The sequence below is a fragment of the Pollicipes pollicipes genome, unplaced genomic scaffold (genome assembly GCF_011947565.3).
Source record: "Pollicipes pollicipes isolate AB1234 unplaced genomic scaffold, Ppol_2.1 Scaffold_3087;HRSCAF=3621_pilon_pilon_pilon, whole genome shotgun sequence".
Classification (NCBI taxonomy): domain Eukaryota; kingdom Metazoa; phylum Arthropoda; class Thecostraca; order Pollicipedomorpha; family Pollicipedidae; genus Pollicipes; species Pollicipes pollicipes.
The window spans coordinates 4,450,711-4,464,157 of NW_023596225.1; the positions used below are offsets into that span (position 1 = coordinate 4,450,711).

The window sequence follows — 13,447 nt, forward strand, 5'->3', positions numbered from 1 at the left end:
GTTAAAGCTGGATACCACATTTGAGTGGTAGAGTGGTGGAACGTGGTGACCATCCGTCCATATATTGACGAAAGCTGCAGGAGTGGTACCCGTCACAAAAGGCTTGATGCTACCAGCCAACTTGATGCACACTCTCGAATGACGCGTCAGCACATGCCGTCCCCAAACACGTGCCACTGGGTGGCACGCATCAGTGCCAGCACATACTGCACCAGCACGCGTGCTTCAGATGTAACAGGTCGGTCGCCATCAGACAGCTTGGTAAACGCGGCACATGTCACTCTTAGACGTGATTCAACGGCAGGTGTCGTGGCACGATGGTGAACGGCATACTGCAGACGGCGCAGCGGAGTTCGGGGGGCGAGACTCTACAGCGGGTCTATGTACTCCTCCCCGACTGCCACCACGTCAATCTCGGGCTTCACCTGACGACAAAAGAGGGTCACGGTCACAGCTCGTCGAGGGTCACGGTCACAGCGCGACAAGGGTCACAGCACGACAAGGGTCACGGTTACAGCGCGACAAGGGTCACGGTCACAGCGCGACAAGGGTCACGGTCACAGCACGACAAGGGTCACGGTTACAGCGCCGACAAGGGTCACGGTCACAGCGCGACAAGGGTCACGGTCACAGCGCGTCGAGGGTCACGGTTACAGCGCGACAAGTCGCAGGGCGCAAGGAAGATCACCAGTGCCGCACATCCCCTGAGCGCATTAAGAACTTAGAACAGAGACATGCTTATGGTCTCCATGAAATAACCATAACAGACCCTTGAATGCCAGATTATCGGAAGCATCAGCATTTTATAAGCAGAAAGCATGCACTGTGTTTACGTATGATGGCCCTCGCCTAAAAAAGGGAGCTCTAAATTAAAATGAAAAACGATGCCTTGCAAAATACATCCCAGGGAAGAAATGGGTGTGGCATTGTATAAATTGTATAAATTACCTGAAGGGGCGGCCCAGCAACCTAATCTTCTAAATAATGGGATCAAGCATTGACCTAGCAACGTGAAGTGTGTTACCAATTGTAAGATTTCGTCGAGACCAATCCACTGCTTTTTCCCGCTAAGCTCCACCTTTATTAGTTTCGGAATGGCGGAGGGATCGCATTGTCCCCTCCACCAACACTTCGCGCTATGGAAAACGGCGAATAAGGGCAGGAAATGCTTTGCCCAGGGTCACTCAAATGGGGGTCTGGAAACGAATTGTCCCAAAGAGGTACGGTCTGATGGGGTCCAATGAGTATAAGCTGTTTTTTTACTGCGGCATCTGCCCCACGTCGACATGGTATCTATCACTTGACCTTTCCACTTGCGTCATCTTAAGTGATCAAAATACCGTGAACAGCTGACTGACTTATTTAAGCCTCGACGTGTCTGTTGCCACTCTTTTCAGACCGGACCGTTCCATCGCGCAAGATAGCCTTGATCTAGTCTACGTGGCCCGCACCGTCACTGCTCTGGACGTTACAGTCCACACACTGTACTGCCCTGGCCGTTACAGTCCACACACTGTACTGCTCTGGACGTTACAGTCCACACACTGTACTGCTCTGGACGTTACAGTCCACACACTGTACTGCTCTGGCCGTTACAGTCCACACACTGTACTGCTCTGGACGTTACCGTCCACACACTGTACTGCTCTGACCGTTACAGTCCACACACTGTACTGCTCTGGACGTTACAGTCCACACACTGTACTGCAAGAACAACATGTCGCAGGCGTACAAAGCCGATGGAAGGCTCGCACGATCAATCATCAGCAGACGCTGCAGGTAAGCGCCACCAGGGGACCAGCCGCAGATGCGGCTAGCTATCTTTTACTAAAATATCATGACACATGCTTTTGAAAGCCTGACTGGTGGGACAGCTCTACTGAAGCAATCCACTGTAATGTAGAGTTACGAGTACCCTTTCGAAGATGGGCCGTTCCACCTCAGCTGTAATTGCATTGGAATGGCAACCACCTCACACAATAGACGCACCACATTGTACATCCAGGGCGGCGGCCCAAAAACACATGCGAAATCCCACCATGACCTGCGACCCCCCATACAACAGCTGGTAGATAGCACCGCTGCCGCGGGCAGATGCCACAGTGTGAGACGATTACATGTGCTCGAGACTGCATACATACGCGACATGGACCTACCTATCCACAGCAAAGTCAGCGCACCGGCGGTCCCAGCCCTCTGAGGCTGCCCCCACGAATAAGACCTAATGTGCAAAGAAAGTGTACTTCCACTGCTACGTATGTAAATTATATTTCGATATAAGGTCGAAAGCCTGGTTTACTGCCGTGCATCACGTTGTTGGTGTGCGCTGCAGATCACTTGACATCGATTTTGATCCCCTTGCCTCCTAACTATGACGCACTGTGGGCTGGATGTTTATACCGTGGTAGCGAATGCATAGCGTGTCTCAGTCGTTAAGCCTCCACCACAGGGGTGCAGTTTCGCAAGGTAGGTTTGGTGGGGGAGGGACGGGGGGGCTGAGCAAAATGACCAATCTTATCCATAAAATACACTAAAAACGGAGCACTCTCCGCATATGACCCAGTTTCGTTTCAAAACAAGCGAGTCGGAGGCCTTTGACTAAAAACTACGCCCCTCCAATACGTTCCCGCGCTCTGCTTTGGCGAGAAATGCTGTCGCCGGGCGTCCCGACCACTTTGTTGAGCGTCGATGGTCGAAACCAGATTTCGATAATCGACGCAAGGTCGGTGATATGTAGCTTCAGCCGTTGTTGGATGTGTGCGGCCTCGGGAATACAGAGCGTGAGTTGGATGTGTGCGGCCTCGGGAATACAGAGCGGGAGTTGGATGTGTGCGGCCCCGGGAATACAGAGCGGGAGTTGGGAGTTGGATGTGTACGGCCACGGGAATACAGAGCGGGAGTTGGATGTGTGCGGCCTCGGGAATACAGGGCGGGAGTTGGATGTGTGCGGCCTCGGGAATACAGAGCGTGAGTTGGATGTGTGCGGCCTCGGGAATACAGAGCGGGAGTTGGATGTGTGCGGCCCCGGGAATACAGAGCGGGAGTTGGATGTGTGCGGCCTCGGGAATACAGAGCGTGAGTTGGATGTGTGCGGCCTCGGAATACAGAGCGTGAGTTGGATGTGTGCGGCCTCGGGAATACAGAGCGTGAGTTGGATGTGTGGCGGCCTCGGGAATAACAGAGCGTGAGTTGGATGTGGCGGCCCCCGGATACAGAGCGTGGTTGGATGTTGGCGGGCCTCGGGGGAATACAGAGCGTGAGTTGGATGTGTGCGGCCCGGAATACAGAGCGTGAGTGGGTACGCGCCACTATTTAGCGGCCACCCACGGGAAATCCTCCGTATGGCGGTAGCCGAAAAGCGAAGTGCGTGCTGCAATGGCAGCATTCGCGCTGGACAATGTTCGGCGCGGTCTAGTGTTGTTTGAAGTTCATTATGCAGACGATTCCCTCATCGGTTTAGCCGGGCTGTCATTTTGTGATCGGCTCAACCAGCCATGTGTTTTTTCCGAACTTCGGGGGCGGCGGGTAAATAATTCGTGAGGTTCTTGATGCTAATATTTGGTCGAATTTGCTTAATTATTCAGTAAGCCATTGCGACAGAATAACGAAACTTTCGCAGTTCAAAGAACCTTAAAACAGCACTGAATGATGACAAAATACTATACTCAAGACAATAACGCAAAATACCTAGCACGTTAAAACAAAAACGCGATATTTCTCATGGCGGATTATAGGTACAGCCAGTTTATTATCATGAATATTAGCTATGAGCATCATCCGATTGGTAGATACCTTGTCGTACAGGTGAGGGAAGGCACCGTTGGCGTGATATTTGTCCCTAACGCGCTCGTAAGCGGTCAGGTCAAACATCTCCTCGAACTCCTTCCGCGACATGAAGATGTCGGCGTAAAGGAAAGGGTAGCCGCCAACATCCCGGCAAAACCTGCAGGGCACGGACAGTTGGCTATCAGACGAGCAAAGGGGATCACCTGGGCACGTGACACGCAGACGTACAGCTCTTATGCTGTAGGGAACACGCGAGTTGCAATTCCACAAGATATTTCATTTGCGCTCATGAGCATGTCAATAAAATAACTGACCCAGTCAGATTGGTAAGGCGTCGAAACAATAAAGAAAGAAAATTGCTGGCTCCCACATATGCTGGCATGAAAACACTTTTGTCACAACCGGGTACCATATTATACACAAGGAAAACTTCAAAACGCAGTTCGCGGTTCTTATAAGCGCGTTGTGCCGGCGAAGCTCCCGTTCGCCAGCAGTGACTGACTTCTCCATGGCGCGCATCTGGCGAACGGCATCGTATCGTTGCTTGCGTCGCACCGGTCCCGGCACGCCGTACACGCCCAGGTCGTTAAACATGGCCCAGCCGGCACCAGGGCACAGCTGGTCAGGCCTCGGGGGACGCAGCTGACCCCTGCCGGAGTGTCGGGGGTCAAGAGTGATCGTACACCACTCAAGCGGAGAGGGGGAGAAATGGGCAACGACAAGGCAGACGTGTCCCTGGATCCCATGGAAATCCTAAATCACAAAACACGCTTCCACAATGTTTCAAACAGGATCCCAAGCCTTTCAAAACTCTTAAGCAACTTTTTGTTTAAAGAACCCAGATCTTAGAAAATTCTTGGTACACATCAAAAACATCTCAGACACAAGAGCATTCTTCAGCAAAACCTAAAAAGAACCTGGATCTCAGAACGTGGCCAGATTCCAGATAACCGGAGGCCTTCTGATATCTACAACACATTGCAAGACTTACAATGTTTGTAGATATGCCGTCCAAAGGTAAAACCCCATGTGTTAATTCTTGGCCGTTTTAGGTTTTTGATGTCTTCTGATGCGTCTACTCATGCTAGATTTGGTTATTAAAACCATCGGTCCAAATTTTCACAAGCTTTTAACGCATTATTTTAACTAAAAGCGCGTGCAAATATGAATCATTGGTTTAACAATCTGAATTTATGATGAGGAGACGAATCAGATGACATAAAAAAACGCAAAATGGCCAGAAATGGACATGTGGAGTTTTACCTTTGGACGGCAGAAGTCTCAGGAGATCCTGGTATCACCTTCAGCAGAATTTTCAAGCTTTCAAAAACCATAAAGTGGACAAACTAAATGTCACTACAGATCAGCTTGCCAGAGACCTTAGTAAAAATGATGATATAACGGTTGAATATAGCGGTAAGTGTAAGGGCATCGTAGTTTCTTTATACCATAGCATAAACAAAGTGTAAAGGCTTTGCAAATGATCTTCAAGATCGCTATTTTGGTTCATAACCCCATGCAAATGAGGAGCATTCTCTTTAATACTTAGTTGGATACACACCGTATCGTATCAATGGCTGCCAATTGCTCATCTTTTAATCCCCTAAATGTTGGTGACTTGTAAAAGCTGTTGCTCGCTATTAAAAGGAAAAATCGAGTGTGATCGAAAGGCAACTTTGCATGTTGAATGCATTACTCATATTAGTTTCGATAAATACAAGTACCCGAAATATCAATGCATCTATCCTTTCTCCTGGTTATCCTATGGCGACAACAGTGCTGTCTTATCTATATGCATAATGTTCCTCACAAATGCACTTAACAGCTGAAACGATTTACAAACCATGAAGGACAGAGAATATGGCATGACAGGCGTGACAGCGGCCATATCAACTTTGAAAAGCGAAGCAGCCGCCCAACTGCATAGGTACGGACTGGAAAAACAAATACATTCCATGGAAAGAGCTTCTCATTAGCCCTCACACTACGCATGTTTTTCACTCGCACGGGGCCGACCACATCACAGGCCGTCCTCACATCTCCGAAACAAAACAAGCTAAAGACATGGAGAAAACGGCAATGGAAAGCTCTCGTAAAAATGAACCAGATGGCTGTGACAAAGTGATGAAGCCTTCCTCGGTTGACGTGGGATGACCTGACTACAAAAAACAGGACAACAGCAATATACTTCAGAGTGATATGGATACGAAAATAGATCTAGGTTATCTCACTGAGCACGGTACATTGTGCCCGAAACCGTCAAAATGTACTCCGGAAAGACCCGAGGGGGGGGGGGGGCTCTTGAAGCTCCTTGTACAGCTTTGCCTAGTAATACACACCGGCTCATATCTATTAAATCCTGGTTGTTTCTCACACTGCTGATGGAGCTGGCAGCCATTCCCCGAAAAGTGACGGACGTCAAATATGTATACATATGTATGTATATATATATATATACATATATATATATATATATATATATATATATATATATATATATATATATAGATACATGGTTCTCGGGCTAGGGGGCCACCTTAGCCCCCTCCCCCTAAAATGGTCCACTTATCCCCCAATTTACAACACATCGATTCTGGGCCACTGTATACTGAGCGAGGCCCTTTAATCGTGATTGTCAAAACCGAGCTTTTTTGGAAAAGCGGCTAATTTGACCAGAGGGCACACCTATCCACTTTGCACCTCACTTCACGTTTAAACAAGCCGAAAAAAACGCGGAAGCCAGGCTTAAGATTACGGATTTGTCTTTGTTTGAAGAATTAGCCGGCATGCGTCTCCACGATCCTGGACCAACCAAGCCTTCACAGATCCCAGCCGAATCCATCGCTCTTTCCAAAGAGAAGTCCAGCATATCGTCCATTGCTGACTTGAATGCGCCGATGGCGCGCTTAAGCGATGGCGACCAACATCACCAGCGACGCAGCCTTCACAACCTCAGTTGCTAGTGGCGGTATTAACGTGACGTTTTGCGTGCCACAGTGAACAGGGGCGGGTAATCCTGCGTCACCTGTTAAACCTCGCCCTGATTCGACGCTTTTCGTAACGCGACTGGTAAGGGGGCGATCGGTGCGACGGTCCTCCTGCCGTGCCCAAACTATGAAACATATAGCCTTCGGAAAAGCAACAGTCGATTGGTCTCGACCAAATCTCGCGATTTATAACAAAAGTTAGGATGCTGGGTCAAGAATGTATCCTACTAAGCCAGGTCAAATGTCAACTTTTTCCGACAATCTCACCTTTTCGGCTTTACATGCTCATGTGTAGGTACGAGACCACGCCTCACAGCAACACAAAACTTAAGAGGCGTATACTTGTTCAATTCTGAGTACGACAGAATGCATTTCTAGATGTTTCGAGCATATCTTTATGATGTAGGGCTTCGTTAATGTAACAGGGTCGACCCGCCGCGTGTGGTCCGGGGAACTGTCGGTTGCCGCCCGCCGCACGCGCCAACCGTATATCACCGTGCATTATATCTAAATTGACGTCGCTCTTCAGAAACCTCAAATGCTAGGGGTACCTTTTTGTGTCAAAACATGCGTAATGGATGCCACATAGACTGCCGAAAACTTGGGCGCATGTGCACGACGTGCAGGAAAGGTATCCTAAGAAAACCTTAGGGAGGCCGCACCGAACCCCACCCCCACCCCACCAATGTAGAAAAGGCGTCGATGAGTTTTCTGATACTCATTTGTCAGCTAATCCACCTAGCTAAGTAAATCAGAGAATTTCATGACAAATCGTTTACGATCGTCTTCTTTGTTGTGCAGGGTGTTACGTGCCATGCCTACCGTTCATAGCATACGCAACCAGATCACAACCCGCATCTCTAATTGAACAAGCGGCGTTAGACTGACAGTCAGATGGGATGGCTTAGCGTGGACACAGACTTACGTGTGTTTCCCGTGATCGTATATACGGCACGGGTAGATCAACACGGGGTACGTGTCAAAGAGCTCCTCGCTTATGTCGATCTGCTTTTCAAGAATGTTCATGGGAAGAACGATGTCTTGAAATACCTGAAATATGGGACGGGCTTTACAGTATTTGTCGTAGTTCTAGATTCCATGTTTTGCATGGTGGCGCGTCATTCTATGACGCCCGAAAAGTTCAACAAGAAGGCATTCGGTTGAAGAAAATCACCAAACGAAATCAGTAATATAAAAACCCGGTTTAAATTTGAACATGCCACCTTTATAGTGCGCTTTTGCTGTCATATCTTAAAGAGATATGTATCGCGATCAATTAACAGGCTACAGACAGTTGGGCACTGCATATGAAACGCCTCAATTCTTTTTCCGTCCAATCCTGGGCTGCACGGCGCGCCAGTGACTCGGTGCTCCCTGCCGCAGCGCCAAGGCAGTTCGCCATCTCACTTGTTTGGTGAAAGTCATAGCCCGGACTCCTGGAGTTGTAGTGAGCTTCAAGAAGGCTGGCTTCGGCGGCAGCAGCCAACCAAGGAAAAACCTGCACAAAGAGCGTTCATGTTTCATTATTACCACGAGCTTATAATTTTTCCTAGCCACGTGAAGCGCGCGACATGTGCACACATTTGATCCGCACAATCATGCGCCATGCACCGATCATCATGTTGGGAAAGACGACGCTGATTGGCTGCCACGTAAATGTGGTATCGCTGGACGCGGCAGGACGGATCATGCAGCAGAAACAGCCCGTTTCAGCGGAATTTTACGTGATTCTCTGCTGTTTTCTGAAGCATGACATATTCCTTTGCACGCAGGGCGCAAGACCTCACCTAAAGATCGGGTTGTTGCCGAACGGTATCATGGCCTCGACCACCCAAAAGATGGCGCGGTTGTGGCGCAGCAGGTACTCCCGCAGCGGAATGTACTCGTCCGCCCGACCCCCGCTCAGGAAGCTCTCGGCGTGTCTGTAGAACCAGGGTTTGTACCAGCGCGCGATGTGGTTCACCTGCAAAGGGAGTACGAGTTGCGTTCGTCGCTCCGGTGTCAATGGTTTCCGCTCCCCGTGAGACCATTTCAAAGCTGGACGGCGAGGTCTTGGATACGGTTATGGCCCGAAACCTACTGTGCCTCAAACGTCGGCCGAAGTCCAAATTGCAGTTAACGTGTAATGTGGCTTCCCATCCACTAGCCGCGGATGCATTTTGACACGAGAGCACGTCGCCGCCGTTGCTCAGCACAGCTTCTCATTGGCAAAACCTTATTTTGCTTCCAAATGCGAAGGCTGAAAGCTCCTCAAACCTTCAGAAGCTCTTGAAAATAACGCGCGCAACATTTCCCTTGTTGCACGACCTAGGGCTCAAACTGAGGCGTTGTGGATTGAGTGCCACCCGGCCCGGGATATTCCGCTCCCGGCCCACGCCGCGCGCGGACCCGCGCCGCCCCGTCACGGCACTGTGCTGCACGGCCAAAAATGCACATTTTGTCATATTTTACAGATAGTCATGCTTCCCATCGCTACCCGGAGTTTTGCTTTAAGTTTACGTTTTCTTGTTGAAAAGCTGTCGTTTATGCGTAATCTCATGAGATCTGCGCCATCAAGCGCGGAAGGCAAACTAACTTATGCTGACACGGCCCTGAGGTACGTCAGGCATTTCCGCGATGATATTATCCATAGGAACATTGGTGTTTAGTGATACATCAACTGTGAATAAAAAAGGCAACTGTAGGGAGCTCCAAGGAAGCATTTTACTTTTAAGTTTTCAAGTAGTGACATGGAACTGGTCAAATGTGCTGGCGCAATTCAAGGAGTTGGTTGCGTTTCTGTGGATTTCAAGACCACATGAACTCTTATCACCGATCCATTCAGTTTTCACCCGGGGGTCAGGATGAGCACGGCTCTTTCCCGTTTAGACGTCCTCTTGACACGTCCCGAAACAAGTACGAACTAAGCTTTACGTAAAAGAAACGCACACTGGCATAACCTTACATTATTAATCCGCACATCCAGGGCCACACAATTTTTTTCTTTTTAATTAGCCACGGCGGCTGTTTATCTTTCAACCACGCGGTAGGCAATTCACTGCAGCAAAATCCGTGTCGCACCTAGATTCCAAAGTAACAGACATTCCCCGAGATAATTTCAATCTTAATTAAAAAGATACCAACCAGCGTTCCAGTCGCGCTCATCCACCAGAAAGAAAAAAAATATGGTATACCTCAAATTATCCTGCATCGACGGCGAATTATGCCGTAATATCGAAAAATCCTTCAAAAATATTGGCAAAAAATAGTGGCGTTACTGTACTACACAGTAGAAAATACAGCGTTCAGAATCTACAACTGCCTATGGGAGGATGCCCGGGAGCGACGCGACGGCCCAACAATTACCTCGCTACATACTATGTTTGCTGATCAGATTATCTCTGAAATCAGCCATAGGTCAGATTCCGTCAGCTGAAATCAGACCAGCAGCTCCGGACCACTGAAGCGGCTAGTGCTGTTAGGTCAACGCCGGTAGCATTTAGGTTGATAAATTATCGGGGTGCTGGTAATGTAGTGGTTAAGCTGAGCGTCTTGGAATCCAGAGGCACGGGGTTAGATACCCCGCGGCGCCCGCTCTTCCCACCAGGGTGCGAGCAAGGCGACGCCAAGCCGCTTCAGCAGCTTGAGTGCGTCGCAGAGTCTCAATGACGGTGACTAAATCATCAGATTGCTGTGAAAACCGTCCCAAACTGGACATCTTCCAAAACCGTACATGTTTGCCAGGGTTGATAGGGGCCGAGGTGCCAGCGCCCTCCATCAAAACAGCCCACGCCGGTGCGACGCGACCCACCTCGTGTTCCCGTGGGGCCGGCAAGTGCGCCGGGCCGTTGGAGCCTCGTAACTGACCTTGTGTTCCTGTCCGGCCGGCAGGTCCGCCAGGTTGCCGACCATGATGACCGCCTGGTTCTTGCTGTACACGGTACCCTCCAGGTAGTCCGCCGTCTGAAGACACGAGTGACGCACTGAACAAGTCACCGAGGGTGCAAAGCATGCGAAGAGCCGTCGCTCAACCGGATAACCAGAACATGCATAGCATAGCAGACCGAACACACGATTCAGAGGCCAACACGCATGATCAGTGTGCCACTACCCTCGCTAAATCATGTCGCCGTTTTACCCGACTGATCCTTCGCGGTTATGCATAACTCACTGCAACTGCTAATCGATATGAAATATATCCCAACGGGCTTGTGTAATTAAAAGGGTCTGTTCTCCATTTGTTTGGGATTTGAACTGAGAACGCAATTCTCATCATAATTACCAGCAGTTTACAGTCATGTCCTTTTAAAACCTTCAGATCCTTTTGTATCTGAACTTGGTGCACGTGAACATGTGCGGCCTGTTAGGCGCTGCCTCTGAGAGAGCCATCCAGATATGTATGGCGTCGTAGATACATTACGCGAATAGCCCACCTCGTTGACCGTGTTGTGCCCGTGGTCAACAAAAGTTTGACCGGTTTCTTCTTCGTGCTTTCGGTGAAGTAGGATCAAGTGTCTCAATGATAGAAGGCTATTGGCTTATAGCTAGTTTCAACTGATGATGGCTTGTATCGATCACGAACCACGTTTTGTAATAAATAAGATAGGTATTTGGACAGTTCTGCTATTTACGACCGCATAAGTTAAAAAAGCACCGTAATCGAGAATGTAAATACTAGTAATATATATATATATATATATATATATATATATATATATATATATATATATCACGGAAAAATATGCCAGAACACCAAGATAAAAAGCCAAACCACAAGCGCATACCGCAAGTAATAAAAACTTAAACAGCTAGACCACTAACGCTATCTTACAGTGCGTAGACGAACCACAAGGGACAGAGCAGCAGTTATGACATGGACAGACTGACAGCGACTCTGACGTCATAAAAAAACGTTCCATAACGTTATCAAGCGATGACGTATTAACGACCGGATGCTAACTAGTTGGTGGGATCATGTCTGTCAAAACTAGTAGCATTGCCCAAATGCCTGTGTTTTCTTTCACAAAACCCGGTTCGTGGTTAATACAGGCCATCAGTAGTTTCAAATGGTCGCTGGCTAATTGCCTTCCATCGTTGAAACACTTCGTGCCGACATACTCCAGACACGAACGCCCGGGGGCCGTATGTTTCATGACCGTGAGCACAGCACAGCGAATGACGTGGGGCATTCGTGTGACGGTTCTATGACCTCATACATGTTTGGTGACTTCGAAATAGGCGTCGCGAAATAGCTGCTCAAGTTTGCGTGCGTCAAGCTCAGAAACAAGACGCTTTGGAGTCTTACAAAAGGACATGGTCGTGAACTCCAAGGAAAAATCTTGAAATGCCTACTCGATCATAAAATTCAAACCTTTATGGAAAAGTCCCTTTCATACTTAAATCCCGTTGTGTATGATGGCGATCGGCCAGTAACAGTCAGATTCCGTCAAATCACACCAGCTTTACGAGTGAGACAATTTGCTTGCCTGTTTATCCTTGTCGCAGGCGCCGGAGAGGTCCCGCATCATGTCGCAGTACTTTTTCTGGCCGGTCACCGGGATGTACTCCATGTGCACGTATGGCTACGCAGGCAGACAACATCAGGCCGAACACATGTCACAAGTGTGTAGCCAGGGACATGTACAAGAGCGGGTGAAAATGAAATGCCCAGAAAACTGCTTCTGCTCGTATAACGTGAACCAAACTTGTTTCGCCACTGTTTCGTGGGACACACGACCGATTCATCACGGACTCTTAATTTAGCCAGAGGTGTAGGCAGAAAATGTCTGCGCCGATGACTGAGTTCGCTAAGATACGTTCGTGGGTAAAATGGTAGCGAGTGAGTCAGGGGCATCTCACGGGTACGACACGTGACAAATACATACAGACCCAGGCATCGTTTTTGTGATCGTCGGGAACTTGAAGCAGTAGTTCCACGAGCCACCGCTTGTGGAAGCGCAGCCTAACCGCGCGCACAACATATATGAGCAGGTGAAGCACATTTGTATCCCATCGCCATATAATGCAAAATGGTTGTGGAGGTCCCCCACCTTGACCCTGATGATCTCCAGCTCGAGCGCCACCAGGAAGCCGAGTGTTCCGTGTGACCAGGGTAGCGTGTAGTACAGGTCCTGGTACTCGTTGTCGCGGGTCACGCGTGCCAGCGTACCGTCGCCCAGCACGACCTCATAAGCGCGCACCGTCTCCTGGTACAGGCCCACCCTACCATCCGGCGCATAAAAACGATGAACATCAATCGGTGGCACATTTCAAACAGCGGAAACGCTTTCATTGGGTACAAAGCACAACATACCTCGCGAAGTTTCGTTATTTTTGGTTATTGATGTGAGGTCAGGCGCCAACACACACACACACACCCATCACACAAACACACACACACACACACACCACACACACACACCACACCACACCACACACACAGACACACCACACACACACACACACACACACACACCACACACACACACACACACACAACACACACATCACACACACACACACACACACACAACACACACACACAACACCACACACACACACACACACCACACACACACACACACTCACACACACACACACACCACACACACCACACACACACACACACACACACCACACAACACACCCCTCTCTCTCCTCTCTCCCGTCTCTCGTCTCTCTCTCGCTCTCCTCTC

General features: G+C 49.1%; 1 protein-coding gene across 1 annotated transcript; it reads right to left on the bottom strand.

The window, feature by feature from the left end:
• Window positions 1-41: 41 nt before the first annotated feature.
• On the bottom strand, window positions 42-12,809 carry LOC119089745 (delta(24)-sterol reductase-like). The gene is made up of 9 exons (XM_037212557.1): window positions 12,803-12,809; window positions 12,239-12,334; window positions 10,620-10,715; window positions 8,561-8,736; window positions 8,181-8,271; window positions 7,699-7,823; window positions 4,289-4,435; window positions 3,793-3,943; window positions 42-425 (listed from the first exon to the last, which is right to left on the bottom strand). Exons 2-9 carry the CDS (start codon window positions 12,320-12,322, stop codon window positions 369-371), a joined length of 927 nt encoding a protein of 308 aa, XP_037068452.1. The 5' UTR covers window positions 12,323-12,334; window positions 12,803-12,809; the 3' UTR covers window positions 42-368.
• Window positions 12,810-13,447: the final 638 nt, after the last annotated feature.

Excerpts from the sequence above, each read along its gene's own strand:
- LOC119089745 (XM_037212557.1), bottom strand. The coding sequence starts at position 12,322 with ATGGAGTACATCCCGGTGACCGGCCAGAAAAAGTACTGCGACATGATG. Across the intron at positions 8,737-10,619 it reads CGGCCGGACAGGAACACAAG|GTGAACCACATCGCGCGCTG; the intron begins GTCAGTTACGAG and ends CTCCCTTTGCAG. Across the intron at positions 426-3,792 it reads TCCCTCACCTGTACGACAAG|GTGAAGCCCGAGATTGACGT; the intron begins GTATCTACCAAT and ends TTTTGTCGTCAG.